This window comes from Lagenorhynchus albirostris, chromosome 3 (genome assembly GCF_949774975.1).
Source record: "Lagenorhynchus albirostris chromosome 3, mLagAlb1.1, whole genome shotgun sequence".
Classification (NCBI taxonomy): domain Eukaryota; kingdom Metazoa; phylum Chordata; class Mammalia; order Artiodactyla; family Delphinidae; genus Lagenorhynchus; species Lagenorhynchus albirostris.
Genome location: NC_083097.1, coordinates 163,370,752 through 163,386,898, shown reverse-complemented (window position 1 = coordinate 163,386,898; position 16,147 = coordinate 163,370,752). Strand labels below are relative to the sequence as shown.

At 60.0% G+C, this 16,147-nt stretch overlaps 1 protein-coding gene across 3 annotated transcripts; it reads right to left on the bottom strand.

Moving 5' to 3' along the window:
- Positions 1-1,367: 1,367 nt before the first annotated feature.
- ZNF653 (zinc finger protein 653) lies at positions 1,368-16,132 on the bottom strand. 3 transcript variants are annotated; one of them, XM_060145057.1, is made up of 9 exons: positions 15,834-16,132; positions 12,494-12,537; positions 10,459-10,674; positions 4,819-5,424; positions 4,502-4,679; positions 4,286-4,397; positions 3,038-3,152; positions 2,065-2,181; positions 1,368-1,793 (listed from the first exon to the last, which is right to left on the bottom strand). In XM_060145057.1, exons 1-9 carry the CDS (start codon positions 16,130-16,132, stop codon positions 1,738-1,740), a joined length of 1,743 nt encoding a protein of 580 aa, XP_060001040.1. In that variant the 3' UTR covers positions 1,368-1,737. The 3 variants fall into 3 exon arrangements, with proteins under 3 accessions (XP_060001040.1, XP_060001039.1, XP_060001041.1); XM_060145056.1 differs by having other exon boundaries at positions 2,065-2,164; XM_060145058.1 differs by lacking the exons at positions 1,368-1,793; positions 2,065-2,181 and having other exon boundaries at positions 3,062-4,072.
- Between the last annotated feature and the right edge of the window lie 15 nt (positions 16,133-16,147).

Genomic DNA, 16,147 nt, shown 5'->3' with positions numbered 1-16,147 from the left:
CCCCGAGAGGACCAATTGAGGGAAGATGCCTTCGAGATTGAGCCAATGGGAGCGCGAGCAGCAGACAGCGCTGCCACGACGATGAAAAGGGAAGGCCAATCATAATGGCCCGCGCAATCTGGGCGGTGGCGATGCGGATCCCCGGTTGGCCCTTCTTGGATTTGCCAGGGCGACCTGGCTGCCGACCCCGGGGACCCCGAGCGATGGCTTGTTCCCCATCCCGTGTTCATCCTCGCTCCTGTCGGATCGGAAACTGTGCTTGTGCCGGGAAGGAAGCTACTCCTGGGCGCGCAGACCAGGCTGCAGTTCCCATGGAAACTGCTGGCTCCCGGTTGTGCGGGGATAGCGAAAGGGGACTGAGCCTTGCGGGGAGGCTCGCGGGGGCGGCCCCAGTAGCCGGACTCGCTCATCCTCTCCAACTCATCCGTCCCCAGCTGGGGTAGCTCCCAGTCCGAAAAATAAAATGAGGCCTAGCTGCTGCCCCGCCCCCACAAGCTGGTGAGGGGCCGGCGGGGCCATTCTGCGCGTGGCGCCATAGAGCTTCCCCGGGCACGTGCCCTGGCTCGCGGCTGCGGTCCCCGGAGTCACGTGGCTGCGGCCACCAGGGCCCACGAGGTTTGCGCGCCATCTGGCGGCCGCGTGGCCTGGAATCGCTCCCCGTCCCTCTCCCAGAAGGCCCGCATAAGGAGGAGGAGGAGGCGGCCTCAGCATCATCCTCCGGGAAATGGGGCCAGTGCAGTCGCCCCGCCGCTGCCAAATCCCCTCCTCCGGCTTTCTTCTTGTTCCAGGAACACGCCGAGCCCGTCCACCTCGGGGCTTTGGCACTGGCTGTTCCTTCGACCTGGGATTTGCCTCCCCCGTCTTTCTTCAGGGATGGAACCTCTTTGTCATTCCGGTCTATGCTCAAAGGCCTCCCCAGAGAGGCCCTCCCTGACCACCAACCTGAACAGCACTCCCAGGAACTAGCGTATCACTCTATTTTCTGCACGGCGCTTGTCACAGCTGTAGATGTTTTACTGAGGGGTTTACTGGACATCTCCCCAACTGCTCCCTGAGCTCTCTGAGAACCAGGAATGAGTGTTCTATGAGGGATTAGGAGAGAGAGTCAGGATCCTGAGACCTGGGACATGTTCAGTAGCCTCCAGGGCCCCCAACCTTCCACACCTGACCCTGTCAAAGGAGGGGGTGTTTAGGATTGCCAGGCCCAGGTAGCCGAGGCAGAGCGGAGGTTGACAGGAAAGGGCAGGAGCGCTGTCTGGTGTGTAGGGGCATCTGCCCCTGCCCCCGTCTTGCTCGGGAAGGAACCAGGTTGGAGACAGAGAGGGGCCCACCTTCCCCCAATCATCCAGGCCTAGGGGAAGAGCAGCTCCTTTCTCGCTCTTTAATCTCGTTCTGCTCTCTTGACACAGTCCCAGCAGTGCAGCCCCAGGTGCCAGCTCCAAAACTCGGGCGGGGTCGGGGGGACCTGCCCTGAGGGCCCAGCCCTGGAGCGGGGCAGAGGCGCCTCCTTCTGGCCCGAGGTCCTGGCGGCTGGCCGCGGCTGTCCCGGCCCCGGCAGACTCGGGCATGGTGTCCGATGGGATGAATAAATAGGGGCGTTTAGTGGTTGGGTGGATCAGGCGGGCTTGTGGTCCGGGTGGCTTTTGAGCGTGTGGAACTTGACGCTGTCCAGCTTCTCGAAGCGCTTCCCGCAGCGCTCGCACGTGAAGTTGTACTGCACCTCGGCCGTGTGCTTCTTCATGTGCCAGTTGAGCGACGCACGCTGTCGGCACTGGTAGCCACAGATCTCGCACCTGCAGGGGAGCACGCGGGAGGCACCGGGGGGGCGGGGTCAGAGAGGGCGGGGCAAAAGGGAGCAGCACCGGGGAGGGGCCGCCTCGGGGGCGGGACACAACCACTAAGGCTGGGCAGACCACTGGAAGGGGCGGGGCACCATCTGGGGTGGGAGCACTCTGAAAACCCCACAGATGCAACACTGGGGACGTCGCCCGCCCTTGGGAGCTGCCCTGTGAGAGTCCAGGCCCGGATGCCCTCCCAGCCCCTCGCGGGAAGCCCGTCACTCACTGCAGAGGCGTCTCGCCTGTGTGCGTGCGCCGGTGCACCTCCAGGTGGTTTTTCCTCTTAAAGGACTTGCCGCAGGTTTCACAGGTGAATTCACGGACACCTGGGGGAGACGCGGGGCTGAGCAGGCCGCCGTCGAGAGAGGGGTTTGTGGGGTCACTGCGGCATTGCCGAGACCCAGTAGTGCGCAAGGCCTCTGGGCGCAGGCAGACGAAAGCCCACATCCTCTGGGCGCGAATACCGACTATAATAGCTAAGGCAGCTAGAACAAAGGACAGCTACGGCCCCGCATGAGGCTCGCAGGCTGCCCAGGAACGCGACTGGGCAGAGCAGGAATGCGTACTCGGATTCCTGAGGTACACAGGGTGCAAACTGCCAAGTTAAAGTGGGGCTCAATTTGACTCTAATGTTTCACATATTGGGGCGATCTCACATAAAAATCCAAAGTTCCAGCCTCTCGAAAAACCTGAAGCCGTGCCCTCCTACTGGGTATAGGCACCAGTGATCCCCGTGAGGCCCCCGTGTCCTGGGTTAAGGAGGCGCCTGGAGCAGACGGAACAGAAATCCTGGCCCAAGTTCACTTCCCCACCCTGCCCACCTGGGGTGGTTCACTGTCCCCCCTCAGTCCTGGAACTGAGTCCCACGTGAGAATTGCTCATGGAAGTGGGGAGGCCAAGGGCCAAGTTGGGGAAGAGATAGCCAACCCCTGCCCAGCTCCACATGCCTTAGAATAGCAGATGTCCCTGTGACCCGTGTAGTGACAGCTTACTGACTACTTGGGAGGTGCCCAGCGGGCCCTAAGTCAAGCACTTTACTTCCACCGTCTCACACCAGCCCTTGTGGTGGACACAGAGGAGGCTCAGAGAGGGGCAGTCCGTGTCTGGGTTTCAGCTCGCCTGCCCCAGCCCCGGCCCCAGCTCCCAGGCCCAGGCCCCCGTGCCTTTGGCTCAAGCTGCCAGCCCCTCCCTGGCCTGACCTGAGTGGATGATCATGTGCCGCCGAAGGTGGTTGGATAAATAGAACTTCTTGCCGCAGCCGGGGTGAGGGCACACCTTGGTCTTCCCTTTCCGATGCACAAGGTTGACGTGGTTCTGGGGGCAAGAGGGGCAGGAGTGGGGCTGCGGGTGCCATGGGCCCGCCTCTGGAGCTCTCCAGGGTGGGGACAGATGAGGGCCAGCTAGGGCTGGCCTCCCTGGAAGAGGAAGAGGAAGAGGGGTGCCCTTGCCCTTGAGCAGGGACTCCCAGATCCGAGCCGGGGTCCAGGGGCACAACTGGGATCAAAGAGCAGCTTACTGAGCACCTACTCCAGCCAGGCTCTGGGCTGGGGCATCAGTCAGCCTTGTCAGAACCATGGGAAGGGGATCAGCCATGAGCCCAGTTTGTGGATGGGGAAACTAAGGCTCTGGAGGCTTAGTGGTTTGGCCCGTGTCTCACAGGTGGGCAGTGGCAGGGCTAGGACCGGAGTCCAGGGCTGTCAGCCCCACAGCGGCACTTTGCATAGTGCTAAGCTGCCCCTAGCGCCTGGAGCAGGCAGCCCCCGAGTCATTCATTCTTTTGTTCTTTCATTCTTTAACTCACTAGCACAACTGCTCCAGCGCCCAGCACCAGGCCTGGCACCCGGTAGGTGCTCAACACGTGCTTAATGAAAACATGACTTGGCAAATCCAAAGTTCTCCTGGTGCCACATCCTGCGCCAGGAGTGGGCATGTGACGGGATCCTGTCTCTGCTCTCAGGGCACCCTGTCCAGACCTCAGAGGGCAAATGGCAGGTATGTCCTGGTAGTGCGGTGACCCGGGGCTGGGGGGACTAGGGTGGGCTTCCTGGCGGAGGGGCGTCCTCAGTTGAGCTTGGAGAGGAAGCATCGTGAGCTGACAGGGTGGCCTGGGCAAAGGCAGGAAGAGTTCAGGCGGCTGGAAGAGGGGTAGTCTGTGGGGAGCCACCAGGACCAGGCAGGCCCCCGGGGTGTGCAGAGAGAGGCTGTGGCTGGTTGAGGAGGCAGGATGGCTGGGGCTGGAGAGCAGGAGGGGAGGGCACAGAGGTGACGGCTGCCTCTCTGTGGCTGAGGCTGAGATCAGCTGGGGCTGGGTGGGTGCACGGCAGGCAGGCCAGTGGCACCTGGAGGGGCCGGGTGGGGCCCTCCACGAGCCGCACTGCCCAGACCCAGCGCGCAGGCAGCCCGACACAGAAGCAGTCCCACCCAGCCCACTTGGATGGCGGCCTCACCTGGAAGCTGCTGAGGGCTACGTAGACCTGGCTGCAGCCCTCGTAAGGGCAGTGGAACATCTCAAGCAGGCCATCGGCGTCCATCACCCGCGATCGCTTGCTTCGCCGCCTCCTGGAGGGGAAGGGCCCTTGGCGTCGGGGCTCTGACACCAGGAGGGCTGCGGGCCCGAGGGCCGCTCCTCGTCCCTCCTCTCCCCCGCCCGCCCCAGCACCCACTTCTCGGGCTCCTTGGGGATCTCATAGATGATGGCTGGCATGTCGCTGCCGTCCAGCTCCTCCCCGTCCGCCTCTGCCTCGGGCTCTGCGCTCTCAGGCACCGTCGCGGCCAGCTCTGCCAGTTCTGGGGCCACCGGCTCCTCCTCTTCCTTCTTGAGCACGTGCAGGTCCTCCTTCTCTACGGGGGTGGGCACAGGGTGAGTGTCCGTGGGGACTAAGGCTGCTGAGGAGCTTCCTCTGGGGCCATTACTCGCCCTCCCCTTCCCAGGTCCCATCACGGCCCCCCCAACCTCCCAGACTGGCACGGCCCCCCAGACCTTTCTTGGTCTCAATGCCTGTCATGGCGTCAGGGTCCACGGTGCTGGGCTGGCTGCCCTCTGGCTCCGTCTGGGTGTAGGCGGCCACACCCTCCATCATTGCGCAGGGCACCTCATCACCCAGGCCCCCTCCGGGGGCACCGTTGCCTGCTGCCACGTTGAGGTGGATGCCCTCGGCTGTGAGGGCATCGTAGCCAGGGCCGGCAATGATGATCACCTGCGAACCGGGCACCATGCCTGGCATGGGACAGCTGGCCACCACCTCACCCAGTGCCTCCTGGGGCATGTTCTCAAAGAGGGTGCTAGGGCCCGGGCCCACTTGCACGGGCACCGGCACGCACACCACTGTCTCCAGGGCTTCGGGCCCGCTGCTGGCCGGGTTGGGGCACAGTGGGGTGCCCTGCTCAGCCAGGCTCTCCACGTGGTGGACATCGAAGGGGATGTGCATGCCCTCCTGTGTGATGAGCCCGCTGCTGCCCGCTGGGCTGGTGGGGGTAACTGCCGCCATCGCCACTGTCGCCTTGGCCTGCTGGACCTCAGGGGGCTCCTCGGAGCCGGAGCTGGAGCTGGACGAGTCAGAGCTGCCGGCCACCAGGCCATTGCCCACTGTGGTGACAGAGGAGAGGGGACAGTTACGACAGTGGCGGCAGCAGCTGGTATTGCTTGAAGGCTCCCCGGGGGCTGAGCACTGTGACTCCCCTACCCCCATAAGAGCGGTCAGCTCGGTCCATATCCTCCACAGCCGGCCCTACTCCTTGAGATGCTCTCCTGACTCAGCCTCCAGACCCACACTCAGGTTCCTGGCTCCTCCCTGGTGGCCCCTGCTCAGCCTCTTCTGTTCTTATGGGCCTGGGAGGCTCTCACTGGGGCCTCTCCTCAGCGCTCCACTCATCCCAGGGTATCCACCAGGCTCATACCACCCTCATCCTTGACACCAGCTGGGTGTCCAACAATTCGATTCAGTTCTGACACTATTTGTCTGGAGACAGTGTCAGACCCTGAGGGTTAAAGAGCTCAGTCCCACAAGGCTGCCCCCACTTCAGATTTCAGTCACAAGTCCCGGGTCACCCATACTTCCGGCTATAAAGCAGAGGTTCCCACAGCGCCCTCCTCAGCTTTGGTAATTTGCTAGAACAACTCACAGAACTCAAGAAAGTGCTCTACTTCTGATCACAGTTTTATTATAAAGGATACAACTCAGCAATGGCCGGATGAACAGATATACAAGGGAAGGTAATCGGTAGGGGGGCGGGGGGAGGTTGGGGGTTGCCACGGAGCTGCCATGCTCTCTACAGACACGTAAATCTCCCAGCGCCTCAACGTGTCCACCGACCTGGAAGCTCTCGGATCACTGTTTAAGAGTTTTTATAGGGACTTCCCTGGCGGTCCAGTGGTTAAGACTCCATGCTCCCAAAACAGGGGGCACGGGTTCGATCCCTGGTCGGGGAACTAAGATCCCGCATGCCACACGGCGTGGCCAAAAAAATAAAAATAAAAAATAAATAAAAGAGTTTTTATAACCCAGTTTCTAGCCCCCATCTGCTCCTGGGGGCCGGGGGTGGGGCTGAGAGCTGCCACCCTCTAACCCTGGGTTTGGCCTTTCTGGGGACCAGCCCCCATCGTAAAGCTATCTAGGGGCCCCTCCCTGAGTCACTTCATTAGACTCAGGTGTGTTCCCAAGGGGCCTCTTGCGAAAGGGGCTCGCTCATTACAAACACTGTTTACAAACTGAAGGTCTGTGGCAACCCTGCCTCGGGCAAGTCTATTGGCGCCATTCTTCCAACAGCATTTGATCACTCTGGGTCATGTTTTGGTAACCGTTGAAACTTTTTCATTATTATTATATTTGTTATGGTGACCTGTGATCAATGATCTTTGATGTTACTATTGCAAAAGGATTGCCACTCACTGAAGGCTCAGATGATGGTGGAATTTTTTTAGCAATAAAGTATTTTTAAAAATTTTATTATCTATCTATCTATCTATCTATCTATCTATCTATCTATCTATCTATCTATCTATCATTGGCCGAGCAGCATACTCAGCAGGCAGGATCTTAGTTCCCTGACCAGGGATTGAACCCGTGCCCCCTGCAGTGGGAATGCAGAGTCCTAACCACTGGACAGCCAGGGAAGTCCCCAGCAACAAAGTATTTTTAAATTAAGGAATGTACCTTTTTTTTCCCCACAATGCTATTGCACACTTAATAGACCACAGTATAGTGTAAACATAACTTTTATATGCACTGGGAAACCAAAAAGTTCGTGAGACTCCTTTTATTTCGATATTCACTTTATTGTGGTGGTCTGGAATCAAACCTGCAATATCGCCTAGGTCTGCCTGCATCTATTTTTATTATACCGTCACCACCCATACCCCAGTGTCTCCAGTGGACAGTTCTCGCCTGGACCTCCCGCGGAGCTGCAGCCCATCACGCCCCACTGCTCCCTCTGAGGGGTCTTACAGGCATCTCAGACTCTAGGCTCCGAATCTTCCCTCAGAGAAAGGCTGCATGGCTCACAGACACCCCCGTCTCAGCGGGCGGCAGCTCTGCCCTTCCAGTTGCTCAGGCCAAAGTCCTGGGGCTCTCCTTGACTTCTCCCTTTCTCTCACACCCACTTCCAATCTGTCAGCAAAACCTGTTGGCGCTGCTTCCAAAATACATCCCCAGGCTGACGGCTTCTCCTACCTCCCCCGCACACCCTGGTCACGGCCCCGCCAGCCCTCTGCCAGGACCATGCAGCTCCTTCTTCTGGGTGCCCCCGCTCCCATCCTTGCCCACCCCCAAGTCTGTCCTCCCCTCACTGGCCAGGGGGAGCCTGTGAACACCTGCTCAGGTCACGTCCCTCTTTGACTGAGAATCTGCTCATCACTTCCTGTGGAAGAGATAGGCCAGCTGCTCACCAAACCCGTCTCTTCCTCCTGACACCTGGTGGACTACATGTCCCAGCATCCTTTGCCATTAGGTGTGCAATACAGCTGACTCTCACCGGAATGCGGGGGGAAGTGAGCTGTGTTGGGTCACAGGAGCTGGGGTGCGTCTATCTCGGCAGCTGGTCTTACCTCAGTTAACGCCCTTCCCAACTCACTTGGCATAGCAGCCAAAGCCCTCACCATGGCCACACAGCCTGAACATGTGCCCCTGTCACCTCCTCTCCAGCCCCACTGACCTCCCTTCTGTGCCCAGGGACACTAGGCAGGTTTCTGGTGTCCTCCGGCTCTCTCTCAGGCTCTGCACTGTCTCTCTGGGCCTCTGCACTCGCCACTCTCTCTGCCTGAACCCTCTTTTCTCAGACACCTGCGTGGGCTCCCTCCTTCACCTCCATCAGACCCTTCCTCAAATGGTATTTTTTCAGGGAGGCCTCTGACCACTTGGTCTCAAATAGCACCCTTTTCTCTCCTTTATTTTCCCCCCAATACTTACCGCCTTCCACTGCACTCTAGATTTTACTTGTTTATCTTGTTTACTGTCTGCTTCCCCTTTATACCGTAAACTCCACAAGGATGGGGGTCCCTGTGCACAGGCCCCAGTGCCCAGGTACACAGTGCTGCTTGGTACACATTGAGTGCACGTTTATAAAAATGAATGAACCCATGACCAAGGCTGTGATGAAGGCCAAGAGGGCTGGCATCTTACCCAGGTGTTTGGTGCTAATGTCTGCAAGCAGGGAGAAACTGGGGACAGGAAAAATGAATGCCTGCCCCTTAAGTTACACACACTCGTGACACAGTTTGGGTGTGCTGTCTGGGTACTATGTGTTCTACACTCCCAGAAGGTCACATGGAGAGTGCAGGCTGACTGCCGGGGCGGGATCCTGGTGCCCACTCCTCCAGCTGTGTGAAGGGGGGGTGCCTTATAACCTCTCTGGGCCTGGGGATAACTTGGTACCTACTCAGGGGCTGTTTGGGGTATTTAATGAGTAAATAGGACAGCAGAACTTACAGTAAGCACCCTATCAGTGTTTCCCATTATCGTTATTATCCTAACACCCCATCCCTGACTCAGCCCTGGGGCAGCAGCAGGGGCAGGGTAGGGGGATCGCCCCTCCTTCTAACACCCTGTAATCTGCAGGGTGGATTGAGCCCCGTGGCTCCGCTATGAAGGAGGGGCAGTTGCCTAGTGAGTTGGGGGCACGGCCAGGGCCTGTGCCTGGATCCCCAATTACAATGTCCGGCTGTTAAGCCGACGCTGGACTTCTTGCCAGTTGATAACGACATTAATGACAGAATTGGCAGGGCACCCACCGGCCTCCCACAGTCCTGGTGCGAGGTCTTCTTACTGAGTGCGAGGTGGCAGGGCCGCCCTCGGCAGAGAACTGATAAGGGTGCTGCGGAGGGACCAGGCTGGGACAGGGACACAGCCACTCCCTCACAGAAGATCTGGCTAATCGATTCCAGCATTCATTCCTGAGAGCCCAGATCCAGAGGGCACTGGTATCAGAGTTGGGTTGGGCTGTCAGGGGACTCCTCTGGGTGCCACCCCCATCCCAGCCAGACCCAGTGCCAGATGGGCCAGTCACATTACTCCCAGGGCCTCGGTTTCCTCGACTGCTAATGACAGGGCTGTCATTAGGCTGCGGAGGATTCAGGGTGGTTTGGGGCAGGGCCTGGAGTCGGGAGGACAAGACGGCTGAGGGGCTGGCTGCACACTGGGAGCCTGGCTGACACACAACGGGACAGCCGTTGGCTGGGGTGCCCACCTGGAACACCTCTCGCCCACGGCTTCCCCTCGGCCAGCTGGGATGCCACCTGCTCAGAGATGCCTGCCAGCGCGGGCTCAGCCCTGGTAACTGACCCCACCCTCAGCTCCGGCAGGGTGCCTGGCAGAGGGCCCCATGCTCCCCCCGATGCCAAGCCCCCGAGGCAGGCGGGCAGCCCCTCACCACCCATGGCATCTCCTCTGCTCCCCTACCAGGGCCAATTGGACCTTCATAAATGAGTCCCTCCCAGTCCTGAGAAGGACTCCAGCTCACATGTGTGTGTGACCAATGTGGGATGGCAGGGGAGGGGCTGGGCAGTGAGAGATGGGGAGGGTGGGGCCGTGGTGTGGAGGAGAGAGAAAGGGATGAAAATGGGAGTGAGAGAGTGAGATGGAGGAGAGACAGTGGGAAGAAGAGAGAAAACGAAAGGAGATGCGAGAGAGAGAGAGAGAGAGAGAGAGAGAGGATGAAACACAGAAAGGTGAAAGGGGAGGATCAGGAACAAGAGAAAGCTCAAGAGCAGAGAACGGGGTGTAGGGAGGAGAACAGGCTGGAGGGCGGGAAATAGGGTGAGGCTGCGAGAGACAGTGCAGAGCCTGAGAGAAAGCCGGAGGATGTAAAGGAGAACAAAGAGGCCAGGAGAGGCCCAGCACCTGCCTGTCCCTCCAGCCGCTGAGCCAGGTTCCTGGACCTCAGCCCTGCCTGCGACTGACCTCAGGCCCAGATGAGCAAACTGCGCCGCACCTTGGCTGTCCCTCCGCAAAATGGGGACCAGCTCTTGGGCTCTGCAAGGACTCAAAGACTGCAAGGCCATCCAGAGCCAGGGCCATGTCAGCTGCTGTGAGGTCCGCGACGCTGGCCTGAGGCTGGCAGGGCCCATGAGGGGCTGTAGAGCCCCAAACACTGGAGGCCACCGTGAGCCCTCCCCTCGCAGACCCACCTTTGTCACTCTCAGGGTCTGAGTCGCTGAGCGGCTTCAGGGGCGAGTGCAGGTCTTGGAAGTAGCGGTGCCCAGCCTCGCACTGCCACACAGCCGTGGTGTACAGGCCAAAGGTGGGGTCCAGCTCGGCGAGGTGTGGCTCGTAGGGGCAGCGGTGCTTGTGGTCCTCGTACCAGATCACCACGTTCTTCAGGCAGTTTACGTTGCGTCGCCGCCCTGCGCACGTGGGGCACGGGCAGGCATGAGGGGCACGGCTCACCCCTACCACCCTCTCTGGGCAGCACGGCCCCCAGAACCACATGGGTCTTATAGCTCTGGGGGTTGAGACACCCTCCTGAGTATTATCCAGGCCTGTCCCCAGTTTACAGATGAGGAAACTGAGGCTCAGAGATGTGAGACCTGCCCCGGAGACAACAGAGACTGGCAGGGAATGTCCTCATTGTTTGAGTCAAGTCATATACATAATAAAGCCTGGTGTATGGCAGGTGCTCACGCAACGACTGTCAGCTGTTAGTTACAGTTATAATCGTCCTCATCAACTCAGCGTCTCCCGCCTGCACCAGCTCAGTCCCTCGGCCCTAGTCTCCCAGCTCTCACCCTTGCCCCCGGCAGCTGACAGAGGGCGTCTCTGAACACTTGAGTCAGGGCCACATCCCTTCTCTACTCAAAATCCACCAGGGCAGACTTCCCTGGTGGCGCAGTGGTTAAGACTCTGCCTGCCAATGCGGGGGACACGGGTTCGAGCCCTGGTCCGGGAAGATCCCACGTGCCGTGGAGCAACTAAGCCCACGAGCCACAAATACTGAGCCTGTGCACCACAACTACTGAAGCCGTGCGCCTAGAGCCCGTTGCTCTGCAACAAGAGAAGACACTGCAATGAGAAGCCCGTGCACCGCAAGGAAGAGTAGCTCCCGCCCGCCGCAACTAGAGAAAGCCCGCACGCAGCAATGAAGACCCAATGCAGCCAAAAGAAAAAATCCACCAGGGCTCCCACCTCAATGGGGGTAAGAGCCAAAGTCCTCCCTGAGGTTCACCAGGCCCTGTGTGTTCTGCCCTGTCACCTCCTGCTGCTGCTGTCCTGGATCACTCCACTCGAGCCTCAGGGTCTCCTCCCTGTTCCTAAACTAGGCAAGTATGGCCCTGCCTCAGGACCTCTGCAAGGGCTGTGCCCTCTTCCTCTAGACACCTGCCTTGCCCCTCGCCCTTCACTCAGCTCTGAAGGTGTGCCCCTGACCTTCCGGGCTGGGAGATGACGGGGCCGGGGGGACCAAGGACACACCTCTCAGCCTGGGGGTCTCAGTCTTAGCTCGGCTTCTGCCTCTGAGCACCGTGATAAGTAGAGGGGCTCACTGCCATCAGACGGCCGTCCCTGGACCACTGGCCCTCACCCTGCTGGACATGGCCTGGGACCCACAGCCCAGGGCTCAGGGGCCGTGCTCAGGGGGTGGGAGTACGCACTCCAGCCTCTGCTCCGACTGCCCTCGCCCGGCTCCCCTTGAGCCTGGCACAGCACACGCCCTTTAGGCCTGGGCACAAGCTGCTCCCTCTGCTCTGCCTGGCTCTTCCCCGGCTGACTCCCACGCACCGGGCAGGAGAGCAGAGGAGCAAAGGGGACCCCTCGGGAGACACGTGGTCCTGGGTTTGCAGTTTGGCCCGGCCACTTTCTGGCTGTGCAGCCTGGGGCAGTGACTCAGCCTTTCTGTGTCAGATGGGGATGATGAGAGCATGGGCACAGCACAGGTTCGGGGCCCCTCCAGCCCTTCCTATCCCATCCCCACCCCCGACCCAGGCTGGGCCAGACCCCTCCTCTGGGCCCCCCCGTGCCTCTACTTCCCCACCACAGCCCTGCTCAGCCTGTCCCCTGTCTTTCCTATGAGACTGCGGGCTCTGGGAGGGCAGGGCTGGGTCTGTCCCGGACTGCATGGCTCCTGGCACACGCGGACCCTCCACAAGCGGTCCCTGAGGGAGGGAGGGAACCAACCACAAAGCAACTTACTCCCAATGCCACCTCCACCCTGGTTGCAGCGCCACTTACTTTTCTTCCGCTTTGGCTTTTTGGGGACTTGCTCCCAAGGCTTCCTGTAACAGAGAGAGGGGGCAGTGGGGAGTAAGCTTGGGGCCTGATGGATGATGACATGCCAATCCTGCTGGGGTAGAATGTGGGCTTCCGCTTCCCGGGCCAGGTCTACTTCCCCTGCCCCTTCACTTGGGCTCTCCTGCACCAACAGCAGCCCTGGCAGGGGTCTACTGTCATCAACCACCTCACGGAATGGGAAACTGAGGCCCTGAGGGTAAAGCCGCCTGCCCAGGATCCCGTGGCTGGGGAGTGGATTATCAAGAGAGAGCTTATTCGGGGAGCCTGACCTAATCAGGGGAGCCTTTAAAAGGGCCCTGCTGAAGTCAGAGACTGGGGGCTGAGAGCATGAGGGGGCCTGTGAGGGACCAGGACCTGAGAACGGCCTTGTGGAGCTGAGAGCAGTCCCAGCTGATGGTCAACAAGACCGCAGGGACCCCAGCCGTACAGCCCGGAGGAAATGGATTCTGCCAATGCTCTGAACAAGTCTAGAAGCAGATCTTTCCCTGGGCGAGCTTCTAGGTGACGTTGTGGCGTGCTGATAACTTGATTTCAGCCTCCTGGGACCCTGACTTGAGGAGCCAGCTAAAATGTGCCAGATTCCTGACCTGCAGAAATGTGAGATGATGAATCTGTGGGGTTTTAAAGCCACTAAGTCTGTGGTCATTTGTTACCCAGTAGAGCAGTCATGGAGTTGACTTTGGACTACCCCCTCCAAGGACCTGCAGATCCTGGTCCTGAGGCTGGCCCAGAGCCCTGGGGAGATGGTTGGGCCCTAACTGCCTGCTCTATGAGGGTCCTGACCCTGCAGCCAGCTCAGGCCCAAAGGCCACGCCATCATGTCCGCCTACCTCTAGGGCCTTCCCCGCTCTGCCTGGGTCCCAATACCCTGACTGTGTGTCCCAGTGAGCCATGGCCTTGGGGAGCCCAGGGCAGGGCCAGACCCTAAGGCCAGGGGCCCCCATGGCCTCCCACACCAGGATGGCCACCAGATCTGCCAAGCAGGTTCCTGACCCTACATGGCACACTCAGCTGTGACCCAGCACAGGCTCCAGGCAGGTGCTTTGGAGCCATCTCTCCTGGACCTGCTAGGGCCTCCCTTTGCCTTCCTGCCACCATGCTTCAGGGCCTGCCCACCTGACTCAGACTGCTTCCCTGCTCTTCCTCTTCTAAACCACAGCAGCAGGCTCTGTGACCCTGGGTGAGTAACCCTGCCTCCCTGTGCCTCAGTTTCCCCATGTGTAGTGTGGGCTCAAAACAGTACCTTCCTCATGGGGTTGGCGTGGGGTCACGCATTGTAAAGAGCCTGGTAATTAAGAATCACTCAGCAAATGGTAACGATGACCATTATGATTCTCAGTATTATCACAGAGCCAGGCACTGGAACACGGGTCTCCTCGCTGTGGTTGGGGCCACGCTCTTGCGCCAACGTCCTGACAACCAGTCCAGGGTCTCTCCTCAGCTCCACCTCCCACCCTAAGTGACTCTTGTCCAGCCTGATAGCAATCCTCAGCCCCAACACCCCATGTCTAGCCCAGGACAGCTCCTTGGGGCTCCTGCCCAGGCTCTGCCCTCTGCCCAGGAATCCATGTCCCCTTGTACCATCCCGGGAGCCTCTATCCCCTCCCAAGGCTCCACCTCCCCTCCAAGGGGCCAGGCTGGCTGCCTAGATCCTCACCCAAACCCAAATCCAAACACCCATGACCACCTCCACCCATTCATAGCCTCGCCACGGCTGGGGTGCGGGGAATGCCACATCGTGGTGGAGACAGACTTGGCGTCAGTCAGATCCGAGTTCAAGTCTTATCTCTGCTACTGACTGGCTGTGTGACCTCAAGCAGGATTGGTCCCCTCTGGGCCTCAGTTTTCCCATCTGTGAAGTGGGGGTAACCACAGTGCCTCCCACACAGAACTGCCATGCAGTTTGAAGGAATAAATATCCCTTAGTGTATTTTCCTGACTACTCATGTGCCCCGGGGTCAGGTTTTGCCACACACTGCCTGGGTTGTCTCAGTGCCCCTGCCCCGGTCCTGCACAGCTCCCACACACCTCCAGCTCAGCCAGACAAGCTTCTGTAAATACCACTTTCAGCTTCGGAACCTCCAGGGGCTCCCTCTGGTCAGTGGTTCTCAACTCCAGCTGTACATCAAGTCTCCCTGGAAGCTCTTCAGAAAAAAATACAGGGTCTGCAACTCCACCCAGACTAACTGAATCAGAAACTCCAATAGCTGGGACTCTGGCTTGAAGTTTTATAAGCTCCCAGCATTTCCTGCCCTGCTCTTGGGCATATAAACCAGCCTGCCACCCTGGGGAGTGGGTGGGTACAATTCAACAGGTTCTGGTTGATTCTTGGCCCTCAGAATCTCCCCTGAGAGAAACATGTGAATGTATACAAGTGAAAACCAGGGCAGAACAAGGGTTTTGTTGCAGCACTGTTTGTGACAGGAAACAAACATCATCATGACAGCTAATATCCGGACTGCTCACTATGTGCCTGGCACCGTTTGAGGCCCTCTGCTGTATTTTAACTCATTTAATCATCACATCAACCTATAAGGCAAGAAGAGAAATATTCCTTCCATTACTGCTCATTCTCGAGATTCAGATTATGCAAAGGCCTCTGCCCTCCACCTGAGCAGCTAACTCGGGGTTTCCTCTTCACCTGAGTCTCCCTGGGCAGAGGTGTTCCCCAAGAGCCAAGAGATTTAGGGGAGTGAGATCTGGATTGTGAGGGGTGCTCTGGGAGTGTGGGGCCTCCCCAGTGGCCCCATTCCAGTGTGGGAATGGGGCCACACGCAGTCCCAGGTGGGTCACCGGAACCTCATGAGGGGTAGGGCTGGGTGGCCCGGGGTGTCCAGTCACAGCCCCAGGCTACATTGTGGGAGTTTTAGGGAATGAGGCATGTGACATGCCGGGGACCAGCAGGGACCTCGGGCCCCTCAGGGCTCAGGAGGCGGGGCCGCCCTTCCAGGGACTGGGCCGTTAGAATGCTTGGAGGTGGGGCCCGTACCAGGATTGGGCAGCCAGAGCTCTAGGGGGCAGGGCCAAGCGCCCAGGAGGCGGGTCGAGAGGTTGGGCGTATCCTAGGATTGGGCAGTCGGAGCGAAGGAAGGCGGGGCCGCGAGCCAGGCGCGTCCCAGGACCAGCAGTCAGAGACCCAGGCCGGCAGTCGGGGCGCTGGGCGGGGTTCACAGGTGCCAGGGGCGGGGCCCTGAGGGCGGAGGGGGCGGGACCAGGCTCAGCGGGGGATGGGGGCGTCTCCTCCCTCGCTCCCTCCCTCCGTTGGGCCGGGCCCCCTCACCCGTGGCGGCTGCTACGTTGGCCGCGCTCCAGCGAGATGAGGTAGGCGGCGAGCTTGGCGTCGCTCCAGCCGCTGCGGCGCCGCAGGTCCACCCAGGGCCCGTGCGCCTCGCCCAGGTACACGCGCCGCACGTCGTACTTCTTCCGGGACTCGAGCCGCCGCCGGGCCCGGTCCGACTCCGTGAGCCGCGGGCGGCCCCGCGCCTTGCGGCCCGCCGCGCCCTCCTCGGCGGCCACCTCCCCGCCCGCGCCCGCCTCCGCCTCCGCCTCCGCCTCGGGCTCCGGCGCCCGCTCCGCCATCCCCCCCTCCCTGGT